This window comes from Diplotaxodon limnothrissa, linkage group LG11 (assembly GCF_057381915.1).
Source record: "Diplotaxodon limnothrissa isolate DT_005_m linkage group LG11, D_limnothrissa_male_GT1.1, whole genome shotgun sequence".
NCBI classification, from domain to species: domain Eukaryota; kingdom Metazoa; phylum Chordata; class Actinopteri; order Cichliformes; family Cichlidae; genus Diplotaxodon; species Diplotaxodon limnothrissa.
This window is the reverse complement of record NC_140606.1, coordinates 39,074,343-39,093,066: the sequence shown is the minus strand read 5'-3', so window position 1 is coordinate 39,093,066 and position 18,724 is coordinate 39,074,343. Positions and strand designations below refer to the sequence as shown.

General features: G+C 47.7%; 1 protein-coding gene across 1 annotated transcript in view; it reads left to right on the top strand.

Annotated features, from left to right (window-relative positions):
* nek11 (NIMA-related kinase 11) overlaps window positions 1-17,484 on the top strand; it is a 51,217-nt gene extending 33,733 nt beyond the window's left edge. The window contains 3 exon segments of the mRNA XM_085364956.1: window positions 8,229-8,289; window positions 16,519-16,572; window positions 17,348-17,484. Of these exon segments, the coding sequence (XP_085221082.1) occupies window positions 8,229-8,289; window positions 16,519-16,572; window positions 17,348-17,484 (252 nt within the window).
* Window positions 17,485-18,724: the final 1,240 nt, after the last annotated feature.

Sequence of the window (18,724 nt, the reverse complement as noted above, 5' to 3'; positions counted from 1 at the left end):
AGCTATTTTTGTCGACCCTGAGCCTGCCATTTCTCGGACAGTTTTTTCTGAGCCTGCTCCTTTTCCTGCTCGTGTTTCTCCTCCCAGGCCAGTTCAGTTAGCTCCCTCGCAGCCACCCTCAGTTCAGTTAGCTCCCTCGCAGTCACCCTCAGTTCAGTTAGCTCCCTCGCAGCCACCCTCAGTTCAGTCTCCAGTGTCACCCCCAGTTCAGTCTCCAGTAGCTCCAGTGCCGCCTGTAGCGCAGGCCCCAGTAGCTCCAGTGCCGCCTGTAGCGCAGGCCCCAGTAGCTCCAGTGCCGCCTGTAGCGCAGGCTCCAGTAGCTCCTGTAGCCCAGTCCCCGATAGCAGTACGGTCCGCTGGTCAGCTTAACATTCAGCCAGGGGTCTCAAATCTCTCTGGCTCTGCATCAGCTCCTGCTGGGAGCTCGGATGAGCTCATCCAGGACTCCGCGGCTCCCACGCCGCCATCTACCTCGTCAGCTGGAGGGTCCGAGGGGCCCGTTCAGCCTCCTGTCTCCGCTGGAGGGTCCGAGGGGCCCGTTCAGCCTCCTGTCTCCGCTGGAGGGTCCGAGGGGCCCGTTCAGCAACCTTCCTCGTCAGCTGGGGGTTCAGGAGAACCGCACCAGCCTCATGCCACGTCAGCTGGAGGGTCCGAGGGGCCCGTTCAGCCTCCTGTCTCAGCTGGAGGGCCCGAGGAGCCCGTCCGGCCTCACGCCTCATCTGCTGGAGGGCCCGAGGAGCCCGTCCAGCACCATGCCACATCAGCTGGAGGGCCCGAGGAGCCCATCCAGCCACCTTCTGCTACGCCTGGTCCAGCCTCTGCTTCTGCTACGCCTGGTCCAGCTTTGGCTTCTGCTCCTCCCGGTCCAGCTCCGGCCTGTGCTTCGTCTGCTGCAGCTCCGGCCTGTGCTTCGTCTGCTGCAGCTCCGGCCTGTGCCTCGTCTGCTGCAGCTCCGGCCTGTGCCTCGTCTGCTGCAGCTCCGGCCTGTGCCTCGTCAGCTGCAGCTCCAGCCTGTGCTTCGTCAGCTGCAGCCTCAGAGCCTTCATCCTCGCCCGGTCCGGCCTCTGCATCAGCTGCTCCTACTCCGCCTGGTCCGGCTCCGGCTTCAGCCTCAGAGTCTTCGTCCTCGTCTGGCCCAGCCTCAGGGTCTTCGTCCTCGTCTGGCCCAGCCTCAGAGTCTTCGTCCTCGTCTGGCCCAGCCTCAGAGTCTTCAGCCTGTGCTTCGTCTGGTCCAGCCTCTGAGTCTTCAGCCTGTGCTTCGTCTGGTCCAGCCTCAGCCTGTGCTTCGTCTGGTCCTGTGCCCACCGGGCCATGGCCAGCACGCCTGACACTGGAGAGCCGCCGCTGCCTTCCGCGCGGCTGGCCTCCTGAACTGCTCCGTCGTCTCCCTCGCCGCCGCCGCTGCCTTCCGCGCGGCCGGCCTCCTGAACTGCTCCGTCGTCTCCTTCGTCGCCGCCGCCATTGCCTTCCGCACGGCCGGCCTACGGACCAGCTCTGTCACCTGTGCCACCCGCCTGGTCGGCCCCCCCGACCGTGTGACCCGTGAACTCTTGTGCCTGTGGGCTCTGGGTCGGCCCCCTGAACTTTATTTGGACTATGGTCATGTGCTCCTGTGTTTTCTGTTGTTTGTTTTGTTTCCCGTTCTGGTCCCTCCGTCCTGGTCCCCCGCCTCCCGCCCTGGGTGGGTTGTTTTCTGTTTTTGTTTTGTTTTTCGGGTTTGGGCTGTCGGGAGCCAGCCCTTTAGGGGGGGGGTGATGTCATGGTCCTGGGCCATGTGGGCCCAGTATTCTTAGTTCCTTGTATTTTTGTATTTCGTTCCTTATTTAGGCCATGTTTTCTGAGTTGCCCTGTTGTGTTGTTCCCTAAGTGTTTTCCCTTCATGGCTTTTACCCCCTGTGTGCCCTCTATGTATTTATGAGCCCTCGTCTCCCTTTGTGGTTGTTTCATGTTTCCCCAGCCCGTTATGTCTGTGTTTTCCCCGTGCTCTCTCTCCTCCTGTCTGAACCTCTGTGCCTGTACATGTCATGTTCAGTTCACCCCGCACTGTCTCGTTATGATTATCAGTGTCAGCTGTGTTCCCCGTGTGTGCCCACTTTCCTCGTTTACCCTCTGTGTATTTCTGTCTGAGTCTCCCTCTGTTCGGCGTCGCGTTCTCCCTCATGTTGTGTGTTATCCTCCCCGTGGTTCGGTTCCTTGTACAGCTCATGCTTTAGTTTTCCCAGTTTAGTTTATTTTGTATTGTTTCTCGTGGCCAGCAATAAAGCTGTGCTTTTTGAGTTTATCCCCGTATCTGTGAATCTGCATCCTGGGTCCTTCTCCTGCCTGCCACACAACGTATCATGACAACGAACACAGAGGAACGTGTGAGAGTCTCGCTCTGTTTCCACTCTGCTTCTTTATCCAGTGTTCAGGAAGCATGATGGGATTTTGTTTAGCTCCTTAATCAGTGTTAGCATTAGCCTGGATTAGCATGACACACAGAGAGGATGGTGTAGGTGGAGGAGCTTTGACTGCAGCTCTCAGGCGTCTCTGCTGGCTGGCTTTCATTGTGACGAGAGTTTTCGTGCGGCTCAAATGATCATAATACAATTGTCACGCGTCCAGAGAAGCCGCCTAAAACCTCTAATTAGAGACACACTCGCAGCCAAGGAGTCCTGACCCGCCGCTAACGAAGATGCACATTGTTAGCAGCTCAGTTACTCTGAGAGAAAAAGTGCATTTTTAACGCCAGAGCTGGAAGTTCTCAGCACAATCAGAAATGTGAGAGAATAACCTGAAAATTAAAGACGCTGAAGGTGATTTAGGGAGGAGTCTGAGGGATTAAGACTCAAAGAGAATATGATGGAAACAGAAACAGCTCATGTGCTCGGTTTGTTCCTGTCAAAGGAGAAATGTCCACTCACCGATGGATCATTACAACCGCCGTGTACCAGGGCTCGGTGCGGCCTCTGAAACAGGCGTTTGGCGTCTGCTGGTGGAGTCGTTCCTGCTTCTTGTTATGTCTCTTAAGCCTTTGTGGATCTTTTTGTTTCTCTTTGTGTAGTTTCATAGTTTTGCAGCATTTTGTTGTTTCGGTGCCTCTGCAGCTCCTCTGTACTATATTTTTATTCTTATTTTTTAAGTGTGATCTTTGTTAAATCTAAATCTTTGGATAAAGGATTTTTAGCCTTTGGATGGATTTTTAAGGTTTGATTATGATACAAATATGATTTACTGTAATTCAGTTCGATTCAGTTTTATTTATATAGCATCAAATCCCAACATCAGACGCAAACAGCGACAGTGGGAAGGAAAAACTCCCTTTTAGCAGGAAGAAAGCTTGGACAGATGGGGGAGGGGCGGCTGTCTGGGAGTGAGGAATGTTTTCAGAGTTTAAAAAATGACCTCTGTCATCTTGAGGCTGGACCTTCTCCCTGTTTATGTGCTCATTATTCCCACCGTCCAGCAGTGGTGGGAATAACGTTCCCACAAAGAGATAAAGGTTTGTTTTTTAAGGGAGAATGAACGAATGAACGAATGAACGAATGAATGCAAAACGCTGACACTGTACATGAAGTTAATAGTTCAGTAATAGCTTATTGCAGGACTGTATGCAGTAATAATTTAGGGAGGACCTGAAATCACAACCTGAGCCGCTGCACTAACAATGTCAGTTCAGCTTCAGGTGTATAAAAGCAGATGTGCTATTTTCTGTCACTGTAGTCTGTAAGCTGCATGCAGGTTTGGTCTGATTGAGCCTGCAGAGATCGGTCGCAGCATGTAGGACATGCAGGGGAAGAGGAAACGTCCCACAAATGTTCCCTCTACAGGGATCCCTTTCACTGACACGAGCCCACAGCTACAGGGTGAGTCAGATCCCATTTTTCGGTAGACAGCAGCTCTGCATCCCGGGACGATTACCACCAATTTATAACCAAACGGCCGAGTCCAATTCACTTCCATTAGAGGCAGAGAGAGCCAGCGGTGAAGGCCAGCAGCCAATTTGTGGTTGAGCTTCAGAGAAAGTGGAAGGCTGGGAGAGATTAAACCTATTTGTCACTGCTGATAGTGATGACAGAAAACAGAGAGGAGAAGAAGAGGAGAAATGGAGCGAAGCTGCGGATTGTGGAGCCGGATAATTAGCGGAGCCGAGACACAGAGAGGCCACGAGACGAAGCTCTGAGACTCTGATCGCTGCGTTTCTGTGGAGAGGACGCGATGCTGGGTCACGTCTCTGGAGATCTCGTCTGATAGCTGATAGATTTACCGTGGCGCCCAAATCAGAACTGCACTATTACAAATACCAGAGCGCTGTTGAATGAATCAGGCTTTAAACCGCTCTGTCAATGAGTGAAAGACCCGCCGAATAAAAAAGTTTAAATACTTACAGGATATTACAGGTACCAGTCCAGATTCTTCCGTTTTCCTAACAACAGCTTAACTGATTTAAGACTAATGCTCATACATTCATCCTCTGACCGGATGTGTTCAGCTGCAGCTTGTCTGTCGTGCTCCTGTGTAGATGGGAACACAGTAGTTTCTTCATTTTCTAACAGATTTTATCTGTTTTGATTTTATATACTGTTTGTCTTTCCCTGAGAAAGAAGCTAGCGTATGCTGCTGCTGTAGAGATCACTGCAGAGGCTTCACAGATGTGGAGCTATCCCATAATTATGTCAGTGTTAAGTTACATCTGTGAGTCTGAAGCTACAGCTTCATTCTGCTTTAATGAGCCTTTCTAACTTCAATTCAACTTTATTTACACAGCGCCAAATCACAACGACAGTCACCTCAAGCTGCTTTATACTGTGAGTCAGACCCTACAATCATACATACAGAGAAAAACCCAACAATCATATGAGCCCCTATGAGCAGCACTTTGGCGACAGTGGGAAGGAAAAACTCCCTTTTAACAGGAAGAAACCTCCGGCAGAACCAGGCTCAGGGAGGGGCGGGGCCATCTGCTGTGATTGGTTGGGGTGAGAGAAGGAAGACAGGATAAAGACATGCTGTGGAAGAGAGACAGAGGTTAATAACAGATGTGATTCAGTGCAGAGAGGTCTGTGAACACACAGTGAGTGAAGAAGAAACACTCCACGTCACAGAGTCGTCTCTTGCAGGAACCCAGAACGTTAAAGTGCTCCATATTTTTATTTTCTTCCATAAAGATCGGCCCACCGGTCATTTCTGTGAGCAGGTGATTGTGTCATCGCACTTGGACGGGGCGAGACTCGTCACCCTGATGAAACCTAGTAAGTAGTCAATAAGTTTCTTTGCGTGAGTCATCGTTTAAACGAATCCGTCTTTATCTCATACCGAGGCTGTCGTAGCTTAAAATTTTTAAGTGAGCGGCTGCATCAAGATAAATATTAAAAAAGCTGTAGTGCAGGTTTGCGTCTCCATCAGGCTCAGACTATTTCATGGAAATTCATTCCTCAGTGGTCGATCCTGTCGTGCAGCCGAACAGAAATGAAGCCCATAAATGTTCCTGAATGATGAAGAGTAACAGCTCCATCGCTTCTCAGTTATTACTGCCTGGAGAGCCGATAACACTGAAGAAGAGGACAGGGCTGAGTTATTGCCACAGATAATGGAAAATAATATTCATTATTAGTGGAGCAGCAGTTGACTGATGCAGAGAAATGCTGTCAGTGCAAGTGGGTGCAAAGTGAAACGCCTTCCTCCTGAGCGGTCGGGGAGGGGCCACGCCACAAAGTGAACCCGATTCAAACAACCAATCAGATCCTGAACTGAAACTACATCCATCCACCTGTTTTCTCTCTTTACAGAGTGAAGATGATCCAGTAACATGTTATTATTAGTTTGTACATGATCCTGATACACTGACTGAACCTCGTGCAGCAGCACTAACTCGAAGTTTCCTGTGGGACTTTCTCACATCACTGTGGAGAGTTCTGACCCACTCTTCTTTACAGCGTTGCTTCAGCTCATTGAGGTTTGCAGGATTATTCATTCACAGCTCTGTGAAGGTCCCACCACAGCATCCCACACTCTGACTGCACCACTGCACCATTCTTTCCTTTTCCAGCCGTTCTGCTGCAGATCTGCTGCTGTGCTCGGGTCATCGTGGTGACCCAGTTCAGTCCAAGCTTCAGCAGACAGACGGCCTCTTGTCTGACACTAGAATACAGAGGAGTTCATGGTGCCCAAATCCTCGCCCCTCCACCACCGTGCTGTTGGTTTGAAGTGTTTGTGCACCATGGCCGAACAGCTCCGCTTTGCTCTCGTATGTTCAGATGCAACGTTGAAACCTAAACTGTCATGTTCAGTTTACAGAGCAGAGGTTTTCTCCTTGTACCTCCCAAACAAGCTGCAGTCATTCAGTAATTTTCTACACGATGACTCGTCTCTCAGCTGTAGATACCAAAGTGCAGAGAGGTTTGTCACAGATGCAGCAGACGAGTCTTTTCAGCCTTTTCTGAAGCAGAGCATCTTTCATCAGCCGCACACTCAGCCTCTCTCCTCGTTGTGCTGCTTTGACGATCAGCCTGACGTGGTCTCAGTTTTCCTTTGTTCTCCTCCCTCACGGTTCTTTTTTTGACTGTTGCTGTACTTCCTGTTTCCGATGACTCCACGCTGCCAGTTTATTCCCGTCTCTCAAGTCTCTCACTGCACTTTGGTCCTTATTTTATGTCCATGTGACTCTGCCTGTGTGAGGTGATTTTATCTGCACTGAAGCACAAAGCAAATCAAAGTTGCTGAGACCAAAAGCAGGTCCAGCCAAGGCAGCAGAGCTATAACAGTTAGCTTAATAGAAAATGGAACTGGTTGAAAAACCTTCTAATTGTCCTTTAAATGCGCAGCAATGCGACACTGCGTGAAGTCTGTTTTAAATTCCAGCTGCACGATTAACTCTGGAGCAGCAATCTGAACGAGGGTGTGTCTGCAGTTTAAATGTCTGAGTCCGTTTTTATTGGCTCGTGAATGAAAGTGGATAAGCCTCCCGCAGACGCCCCCTCTCTGCTCCCTCGCTCTGTTTGTTTTGCAGGAATAACGAGTGAAATAAGTCGGAATCATTCACATGATGCATCGGCTGTGTAACAACACGCAGATGATTATTAAGCTTTGTGCAGAACAAGTATTTAATTATAGTTTTTAAGTATTTATCTTTTGTGATGTTGCACTGACCAGAGACATCTTTCAATTTCATTGTACCTGTGACAATGACAATAAAGAATATTCATTCATTCATTATTCATTCATTCATCTCGGTTTCCCGATTCGGCAGCTGAGCACAGGGACGGGGGACGTGGATGTCTCCGAGCTTTTCTGTCAATAGCACACTTCAGCCTGCTGTTTAAGGTTTATGTGTCTATTGTGACCAAAGCTATTAAAGCTAAATCGCCTTTTGGAAAGCTGCGGGGGACCACGCGACACAAAACCAGCTTTTTCTTTTAGCTTTTGTTCCCACGACAGAGAGTGCAACGATAACCCCGAAACACCACAGACATACAGCAGAAGAGTCCATTTAAATGTGCATTATGGTCTTTTTTATGTATTACAAACAGACTTTTTCAGTGTGTCAGCAGAACTTTACAAAAGTTCTTCCTCAACTTTTGGTCGGAAAGCCTGTGGTCTGATGTGTCACGGCCGAGCGGGCCTGTGTTTGTGGAGCCCGAATGCAGACACGGGAGAGAATAATTGTGGCTCAAGAGTTGGACGTTCGCCTTGTAATCTGAAGGTTGCCGGTTCGAGCCTCGGCTCGGACAGTCTCGGTCGTTGTGTCCTTGGGCAAGACACTTCACCCGTTGCCTACTGGTGGTGGTCAGAGGGCCCGGTGGCGCCAGTGTCCAGCAGCCTCGCCTCTGTCAGTGCGCCCCAGGGCGGCTGTGGTTACATGTAGCTGCCATCACCTGTGTGTGAATGGGTGGATGACTGGATGTGTAAAGCGCTTTGGGGTCCTCAGGGACGAGTAAAGCGATATACAAATACAGGCCATTTACCATTTAAACAAAAAGTTTAATTATGGCTGATGGAAAAACAAAGCAACAGTAACGTGGTTTCACAGCGGCAGCACCATCACCTCACCTTAATCCAGGACTCCCTTTGTGTGGACATGTTCACACATGCAGGTCAGCTTCTCTGGTGATTGTAAACTGGCCACAGGTACGAATGTGACTGTGACTGGTTGTCTGTCTCTGTAATAATAATAATTATGTGATTTTGTTTGTAATTATAGAAAGAATTGATCATTCTGATCAGACTAAAAGATCCATCATCTTCCTCAGGTCAGTGAGCTTGAGGCCATGATGAAGCACATGCAGGAGGTTCTGGATGAGGAGCTGAGTGGTGAGTCCGAGCACCAAAAACACTCCATGCACAGACACAGAGCTGGGCGGGTGGTCCGTCCGACACGTGACACGGCTGTGCAGTAACGGGACAGCAGACACGAACGGCTGCAGGCATCATGATCATCGGCAGGTCATCAGGAGTCTTCAACACAGCTGATCTACTTCAGGCTTGTCTGAAGAAATGAAGAGTTTCAGCTCATTCGTATAAACGCTTCTCGTCTCTGGCACATGCTCAGTTTGTGCGTTTGCTGTGCTGTGAAACCGAGTTTCTATTGCACACATAAGATAGCCGTGCACACGTGCACACAGTCTGCGTGCGCTTTCCATCACGAGTCCTCCTCCCCCCTCGTTCCTGTTGGCCTGGTTCAGTCACCGTCTCGCCTCGGCTGTGAAACCTGTTCGTCTCGCTCCGCTGACCTCAGAAAAAATCAAAGCCTCCACAGTTCGCCTGCAGATGAAACCTCGCTCCGTCTTTTCTGCTGCCTGATGAAACGCTGTCACGAAACAGGGACACAGCCTGCAGCTTCCCCACGCTTGCTGTACAAAACCAGCACAAATCCACCCAAACTGTCAGACATAATGAGTACGGCTGAATGTGCTGTGAAATGCACCAGGTAACCGTTTTCTGCTGTATCTCATTAAGCAAGAAAAACCTATTTAAAAAATCAAGACAAATTCTGAGTGGATCCAACATCAGCTGTGGATGATCTGCTTTTTATTTCCAGCTAATAAATGAATGATTATTTTTGCTCGAACCATAGACACAGAAAGCCTAGTCAGGACAGAAACAGCCAGTCTGAGCATGTTTACGTGTAGTCTATATCTTTTCTTATTCAGAGACAGCAAAGAGGAACCAGAGTGATGCTTTGAACAGTGTGAGAGGCAGCCAGCGCCTCCGGACGCTTAATTAGGCAATTATTTTAAACCATGTGTCAAAAGCAAAGAGGAGGCGGCCAACGGACTAAAATTTGAACACCATTCATCATTATCTGTAAATAGGAAAACTTAAGTCGCTGCTTCATTGCGGCTTCATCAGAGGCTCGTCTTCGTTTCCTCTCCAGGTTCTGTCTGTTTCAGTGCTGCTGGGTCTCTGAGAGTCTAAATGAGTCTCACAGGTCTGGAGACTCATTTATAATAATTATAATTTATCATTCTTAGCTTGTTTGATCTGCTGCTCACCACACACACGCACACATTTTGGACTTTTAACTGCAGTTTCAGAAGTTTTACAGCTTTTCCTACTGAACAGTCATACGACACAAAGTAATGAAGCAGTAACCCAGAGGGAGGGAGAACATCTGGTTCATCTGTAAATACAGACACGTGTGGAATCCACAGAAACACCAGAATCCTGCATGAAAGCGTGGATCGTTCACCCGACAGAGAGCGCAGTGTCACTGGTCCGGCTGGTCCACAGTCTCATTCTTTCACACACCACCCACAGCATGCAGCTATAGGTGGGGGTGGACTGTACAGCAAAAACTTCACTCCTCCCCTTTGCAGTAACTCCTCCCTCGCCCGGAGCGGGCCCTTCACCCGGTCTCAGACTCTGGGCGCCGTCCCGTCACAGTGAGCTGGAGGGCATCACTCAAAGCCAGCAGAGACGCATCATCAGCATAAAACAAACAGATGAACAGACCGCTGCTTTCCTCTTCACACGTTCACATTCATGCACCTTCCTCTATGCCTGCGTGCATTCACACACTCACTCCGATGGATGTGTTATTCCAACTCGGGGTCCGGTATCTTACAGTCAGGCATCAAAGCACTGACCTTACAGTTAGTAGATCTGTGGCTCTGCGTCCTGAGCTGAAGGTTGCTCTTCCATGGATTCAGGAGGTGTGATGTGAACCTGATCTCAGTGACGCTGGGCTGTTTGATGGGGTCTGCAGTGCCGTCGACATGTGCTCTGTGGGACAGGGCGTTCAGCCGCGCCCCTCAGGGCGTCATGCAGATGTGTGCAGCTGTGTTTATCCTGCACCACATGGCTGCTCACAGCACAAACAAGTTCTGACAGACTTCAGTGGGTTACAGGACATCATCCAGCAGGCTGCGGACACTTCCTGATGTCAGTCATTGCAGCAGCAGGAAACAAATGTTGGTATCAAGCAGCAGCAGATGGACTCAAACAAACGTGAAAGCAGAAGAAAATATTCAGTTTTCTGCAGGTGAGTCTGAAGTGAGTTTATCAACGTTCACAAAGTGAATAAAGTCAAGAAAAATGAAATTCTGACGCTTTTTAAACAGGAGTCTGTCACTTAGATGCAAATGAAACTCGGTTTAAATGTTGTGACGTCTGAATTCGACGCACTGATATTTAAACTGCTGTTGTGTTCGTTTTATTATCAAATGCAGACACGAAGCACAAAGGTACAGACAGAAATGATCGTCTCTTCTTTCTTTATAACATCCAGTAAACATGAATAACATAGATGGCATGAATACCCCCCAATAATTTGAAGGTGACTATGTTACAGAAAGATGGATTAACTGTCACGGTGAATTGGGTTAAAGGACTCAGGTGCGAGACTCCTTGCAGAGTGACAGTGAATTTATTCACAGTGAAAAAATAAGGCAACAGTTTGAGTCTGTAATCCAAAAAGGGCAGTGCAGTGACACGGTGGCTTCTCCCCGTGGTGACAGTGCAGTGACACGGTGGCTTCTCCCCGTGGTGACAGTGCAGTGACTTGTGCCCGCTCCTCCTCCGATCCCTGGATCCTGGAGGCAGATGAGAAAAACACGCGTATGGTGACGAAAACGTTCTCTCTCCTTCACAAACAGGTATGCTAATCACGACTACGCTACCCGGTTTAGCTCGACGTTCCAGCGTTGGTTGTGACTCGACTGCACCGTTAAATAGGTCTGCTTCGGATTAGTAGCAGCCGGCGAAGCGATTACGCACAGGTGCGACGATTCCAGCTCAGGATCCTCCCCCCGGGTCAGCTGCCATTCCGTGCCACGGCTTCCAGAAGTACATGTTCCAGCATACAAACACACATGCACAGGATGGAGAGGAGAACACCACAAAGTACACACTAACACAACAAAAATTGGCAAGGCTGCCGGTGAGGACCGTCTAGCCGTGACATTAACCCATACATCAAAACAAATAATGAAGACCAACAATAAAGGGCTCATTCCTGTGAATTCATATTGACATTAATCAACATTAATTAACTCTAATTAATATCGATATTAATGACATTTGCTCCTCAGTCAAAGTAAATCGATAATGCTGGAGTATCCTAAATGAAGTAATCTTACGAGGTGGAACAGCCACTGCTGGAAGCAGCTGGAGCGTTTGTGCACGGGCGTATGATGGACTACAAAGAGATTTCTTGTGCTGGAAGCTACGGTAAGTATTTAAGTAATGGTTTCCAGTGAGTAACAAATCTATCAGATGAGCCTCTGAGGGAGAATTTATCTTCTCCAGTTTTAGGAGTCCTAGGATGTCGTGTAACCAGACTTTAATGCTGGCTGACATGATTTCCACGACAACAAAATTCTTTTTCGGGCAATATTATTTTGGATACGAAGCAGAAGTAATCCAGAGGGAAATACACAGAAACAGGAAACAGGAGGGGAACGCAGCCGAAACTAATCGGACATGACGAGACGGGAGGGAGAGCAACACTGTAAAGACTAACACAGGACACGGCAAAGTAGAACAGGAAATACACCAACATGGAGACAAGGACGACTAGACGTAACACAAGGGAGGCACAGGAACAGTAAAGGAGCAGAAATACAAACTAAACCATGAAAAACCATAAAATAACAGAATGATCAGAATCAAAGAACAAAAACACTCCAGACCCAGTGAGCTTAAACTCTACACGGACAAACGTTTTGGGCCACAGCTCATTATCTTTGAATTCAGGTGTTTTCAGCCCCGTGGCCACACCTCCTGAAGCCACACCTCCCGAGGCCACACCTCTCGAGGCCACACCTCTGAGGCCACACATCTGAGGTCACACCTCTGAGACCACACCCCCTATGGGGCCACACCACCTGAAGCCAAACCTCTGAGGCCACACCTCCTGAGGCCACACCTCCTGAGGCCACACCTCCTGTGTCCATGCAGTCTGCCCTTAAATAAAGAAAAAAAGGTCATTGTGAAGACTCTATGTTCCTGCAGCAGGTTGCTGTAAGCACTCGTATTCCAAAGTGAAGCGTTTAGAACCAGAACTAAGGGTCAGAACACACAGACTTTTTTAATAACTGAGCAAATGTCAAATTAATATATTCTAATGACTCTGATTTGTCTGTGAAGCAGGAGACAACAAACACAGGCAAACACCGAGTGCTTCATCACTGTTTGCTGTTCCTTTGGTGTTTCCATTAAAACTGTGGCTTCAGCATTAGTTGTACAAAGAGTTCAGCGTGTTTCCCCGTCCCCGTCCAGAGATAAACAGCCATTAAATCCCCGGATATTTAGCATCCAGTGAACGGACGAAAGGCCCGGAGCAGCCCAGAGCCCATTATCCTGATTTACTGTCCAGTCATTAGCTGTTGAACAGCAGCTCAGAGTCTATCTGTGCTGGCTGGAAAACAAAAGCAGCAGCAGGTTTGCTTTTGTTTAACACGTCCGATTCAGCGTGAAGGGAAAGGAGGAGACTGCCAACATCGATAACAGATACAGAAAGGAAGGTGAAGCTGAAAGTCAGACATTAAAAGGATCTGATGGATACTCTGCAAAGTGCTTAAATAAAAATAATAGCTGAAAGCAGTGCACGTGATATTTGTTAAACGGAGCCCCTGAAGGCAAATCGTTTCTGATTATGAAATGTGAAGGAGACGCGAAAGCAGGAAGGAAGTGAAAGAAATCCAGAGATGTGAACAATAAAAGTGTTCAAATATCAGCTGGTGTAGCGCGGACCGGTCCGGACATGACGCACGGCCGCTTTCGGTTTAATGATCTCTGTGAGGGCGTCAGCTCGTCAGCATTCAGAGCTCGTTACAGCTCAGACTTCCTGGCAATCAAGAGCCTCGTTAAGACGCTGAGCTCGTTAACCTTCAAAGAGACTTGAAACGACTACCTGTGACTGAGGCGTCGCACCTTTGCTTTTATGAAAGTTTTCAGCCTGGTCATTTTCTGTGTGTGAGGCAGTATAGACACGTGTGTCTAGATTCTGGCAGCAGCAGATATCCTGCCATTATAATCCCATTAGATCACCTCCACACTCTGCTGTGCTTCTGTTGATGGAGCCTGAGCTGCTCCTGCAGACAGAGAGGCAGGAAGTGAGGAAGGACGCCAGGATCCCATCACAGTAATCGGCTGTCAGTCACTGGATCCAGCAGGAGCAGCATGAAAGGGTCACTGCGCTGCTTTTAATAGCACCAGGTGGAGGTAATAGAAATGCTTCAGACTGGATTAAAAGCACCGACCAGGGTTCATTAAAAATGCTCACGTATAGAAACGTTTCAAATTAAAGGAAAAACCCACCATGAAGAAACTTAGTAGGTGTTTGGCTTCCAGGTGACATGCAGGGCGGGGTCTGCAGGTACCTGTCGTCAGGACTTGTCGTTCAAATATTTCATGTGAGGGAAAAAATGACACATGCAGTTATGAAATCTCTTATTAAAGACTGACAGCAGAGCTTCTACAATCCTCCACACGCCTCACCGTCACAAAGTGCTGCAGACTCTGAGCCGCAGTGAGGGATTGGTCAGGTTATTGTCATGACTACCACAGGTGAACACCCCTCACAGCCACTGGTGAAGCGTACTAGGGGGTGGAGTTATGGAGTTACATCAGGTAACCAGGACACGTTTAAATTTGTGATACTGATATTGTGAAGTACGGGATGAAGAACAGGTAACTGTAGTGTTCAGTGTTAATGTTGATTTAGTCTCTTCGTCGTCTGTAAGCTGCAACATTATTCTAATAAAATCATAAGATTACCGTTCAGTGACTAGTTGATCCACGTGGTTTACTAACGGTTTTGGTTTATTGACGTAAACAAAGAAAATTGCTGAAACATTTCATCACAGCTTTTGTCCTGTTCCAATCGTGTTTAGTGATTGTCTTGTTTTCTTCAGTTGGAACTATGATGGAAACGTTGGAGGCGAGTCTTCAGTCAAAACAGAAGCTCCAGATCCTGAAACCGTACGAGTCGAGGTCCAGATTGACTGAAAGTCTTTAGGTGTGTCTTACTTTCCTCTTTTGTGTTGTTTGTCTTTAGCGGAGACAGCGAGTCCTCCACCTCCTGTTAGTTTGAGGATCTGATCCAGAACCTTTTGTACTGGAGGACAATAATGAATCACAGATGTTACCAACTTCCTTTGAGCAAGGCAGCAGACTTGTTCCTGTTTTAGCTGAACTGATTTAGGAATATTTAGGATTTCTTAGTTTTTTTCTGGTTTGTCTCCATGAAAATAGTTTTTCACATTTTTACATGAAGCAGTCGATGTGCACGTCAGACGCTGGGATAAAGTAAAGATGCAAAGTTTAGACTCGGGCACTGCAGGTCCAAGGTTCAAGTCCTGCGGGTGTGGATTTATTCTGCAACAGAGGTGGGGGACTGCAGGCCTCGAGGGTCTCCTGCAGGTTTGAGATCTCACCCTGGTCAACACACCTGGATCACATGATTAGTTCATTAGCAGGAGAACTTCAACACATGTTGAGGAGGTCATTTAGCCTTTAAATCAGCTGTGCTGGATCAAGGACACATCTCTGCTCTAAAACGTAGTCTTTCCTTCTGATTGTCCGATCAGGAAAGAGACGCCATTGACCCTCGAGTCAGCCGCTCGACTCGACCTTTGAGTCGGTGCGGACTGTTGTTCTGTTGTAAACCAGAGCAAGGAGCTCTTTTATACCAGCTGAGATTATGGTTGATATATATTTTGGGGGAAAACAGATATTAGTTGTCATGGATGCGGGTGGTGGTGTTTCCTTTAAAACATATTCGCTGCTGCAGATTCATGAAATAATAAATGTGACTCGTGAGGAAGATTCTGCTGCTTGATGAAAGCGTAACAATAATCACTAGAAAAATAAATGACGGTGTGTCATCTTCACCAATGTAAAGTGAATTTAATGTCCCGTCTTTAATCTGTCTTACTGTCTGCGTGTTTCCAGCGTTACTGAGGGGGGGGGCATCGAGATAATTGGTTCTGCATTTCATTACTTCCTCATTAAAGGCTCATAAAAACACAAAAGCAGAAACGATCTGCTCCCTCAGGCAGCTCAGCTCTTAACCTGCAGATCTTCTTTGGGCAGGAAACTGGCTTCAGTAAAATAATGTATATTGATGGTTTTATTATAGCATTAGAATTAAAATGAACTCATCAGAGGCTCGTTCAGCTAAATCAACCTGCTGCCTTTCAGCATCGGCTTAGTTCTTCTCCTCTCTTCAGTCTCCTACAGGCCAACGTAACTTTGGCTCCAGCTGTCTGCACACTTTTCCTCTGCTGAGTTTCTTTTTTCAAATTTTATCTATTAAAAAACTGTTTTGGGTTATCAGCTGAGATTTAAGCTCCATCTCTCCACAAGCGCCTGTGAAAGTTTAATTTAGAATAATCCAATTATCGCAGACGAAACATCATCCCCGAAGCTGCAAGCGTCGCCGCGTGGATCAGAGCGCGATACGAAGCAGATCTGCTTTTGTTCGTGCAGATTGTAAGAAACGCCCAGTTAAACAAAAACAACCGAACATTTAAGATGGCAAGAAACATTTGAAAAAGGTAAAAGAAAGAGCGAGGGCGTGTTCACAGTGGAAACTTAGTGTGAGGATGAGGTGGATTCCTTCCTTTCAAACAGTTAAAAGCAGAGTTTAACGTGCAGGCTGTGCAGCTGCTGTGCAGAGAGCACAAACACCTCCCTGCAGCATGACGAGCTCTGGTACGGACTTCATCCCGTGTTTTCTCTCATTTGTTGCACAGCAGGAAAAGTTCAGCACAGAGAAAACAAGCTGAAGTGAACTCTTGCTCATCAGCTCACTGCTTTGTCTGCTCTCTGCTGTAATCCTGGAGGAGGGCGCTGCTCCCTGCAGCTTGTTATCACCATACTTCACACGTTAAGCCTCATTCTTGCAGGATTTGTAGATCTGTGAAGGGGTCGATTTTTATCTAATCCACAGTGCATGTGAGTCATTTTTCAGCCCCTCCCCAGCAGCAGCGATAAACTGCTGCTTTTCCCTGAACTCGCTGCTCCTCCTCCTCTAAATTCAAATCCTGTCTGGAGACTCCACGTCGTATTTGAAATTGTTTTTTCCGTCTCCTGTAGTTTATCAGCTCAAAGTGAACTTTGGCTTGGGAGTAACATACCTGTCAGGAGCAGGTGAGACCAAACACGGAGCTAGCGGAGCAGCTGCAGGCCTGCAGCTCAAAATACGAACAGCTGGATATGAAATGACAGATGTTGGGTTTAAAAAAAGGAAAGACAGCAAACAAAAATAATAAATATCATTATTCTGTTTGCTTCCATTCAACTTATCTGACTAAACACGATCATGGCTCCACCCCTCTGCATGAAACCCCGCCTCTCTACTCTGATTGGATCCAGCTGGTAGGTGGATGGTTGATGGTCACATAGGTGGGGTTAATGAAATGAAAAATCCCACTTGGATTGAGTTGTCTTGTCACCATGGCAACAACGTCTTTCTCCACAAACACACAACAGCTGCTCTGCGTGGGAATTAAAGGCTGTCGGCTTCCTCGGAGCTCCTCGTAAAACAAGGAGGAAGAGGAGGTGTTTAGAAGAAGAACAGAGCTCTGTGATTACTCCTTCTGCCCTCGAGGTCCCTCGAGCCAGAGCTCAGGGTCTGAAACATTTCTCTGCAGAGGACATCAAGTTACATTACTCCGAAAAATTTGTAGGTACTGATGGATCAGCTCTAATTCCTGTTCCCTCGATATTAAATTGATTATTTTTAATGAATTATTATTTTACCAGAAGCTCCAGCGGCCTTTTCCAGTCATTCCTCCCTTTGTAACAACTCTAATTCAGTCAAGGTGCTCGAGAACATTCATTTAAGTTCTGGATGTGACCACTGACAGGCAGCTACAGCTGCTATCTTTCTGTTTAGCTTCAGCTAAGCTTATTAACCTGGCAGCGGACCTGTCGCAGGGTAACACAGAGGAACAGACAGACACGGTCAATCTGTGGTTACAGCCAAAAACGACGAGGCTTCAAAATGTGAAGCCCAACACCAGCATCACGGTGGGTTTGTCCCAGTATGATTCAGACTGACACAGTATGAAGAGTTGCTTCTTCTCATCAGCCCTGACTTCACAACCACCTTCAGGTGCAGTGACTAAAACCGACAGCTTGGATATGTTTGAAAGTGCATCAGTGTGATAGCGTCATGATTGTGTCACTGCAAACAGCAGGTGTGTGCGGTGCTCCTGGTGTGCCAGCTTCAGCACGAGTGGTCCAAACAAGTCTTTTCTCCATCACTCTGTGTATAGTCAGGTATGTGATGCCTCCTCGGCTCTGTTAGAGGAAGGCAGGTCAGGGTAGGCAGCGTGATGCTCTGGATGAAAAGACTGGACACTCCATGGCAGAGGTATTCCCTGGTTCAGCAGGACAACGCTCCCTCCCCCCCAGCGTTCAGGAATACTGTGAGAAACATGACAAAGACCTCAGGGTGGTGCCTCCAGATTTCCTAGATCTCAATTCACTGAGCATTGCTGGAATTTTCTGGAGGCTCCACCTCACAGACTCCAGGACGCAGACACAATATTAGGCACACAGGTTTGTGTTTTGGTCTATCAAATCATTCCTGCTTTAGGATTTGGAGCCTCTGTCAGCTGGAGACACGGTTTTTGGAAGCGCTACTGGATGCTGCAGGAAAACAGTCTCTGTGATGGAACGCATATGTCAACATATAATTAAGATTTGAATCCACCTTTACATGTTTCCACATTAAGAGGGAACAGAAAGTGTTGGTTTGGCTGAAAATGTCCCCCATCACCCTGGAGCCATGACGATAAGTTCATATCTGATGGGTTCCTGTTCAGCAGCTCTCTGATTTCTGGAGCTTTGGTGTGGACGTGCATCAGAGATAATCATCTCCTCAGGAGGTGGAAGCCACACTGAATATAAATACTTAATTCCTGCCCTGATTTGACTGAGTTATGATTGAGAAATACAAAGATGTCTAACTAATTCACCTCGTGCTGCATTTCTACCCCACCTTCAGCCTGGTGCTGCCCTCCTGTGGAGACATTTATCTCGCTAAATATTCTTCTCATTTCACCCGAGGTAAAGAAGCTTGGATTGATGAGGTAAATTACAGACGAGCTGGGTGACATGTTACCTTCCGCCTCCCCCTGCAGCTTTAATCCTGTATGAACAGGACTTCCTCTTCCCGTAACGTCCAGCGTGACGTTGGCCGTCAGTTTGTGCCCTGAAGCTTCAGCTCAGACATGAATCCTCCTGCTGCTTCTTCATAAGAGCAGCCAAGGATGTGAGAGGAAATGAAGAATTT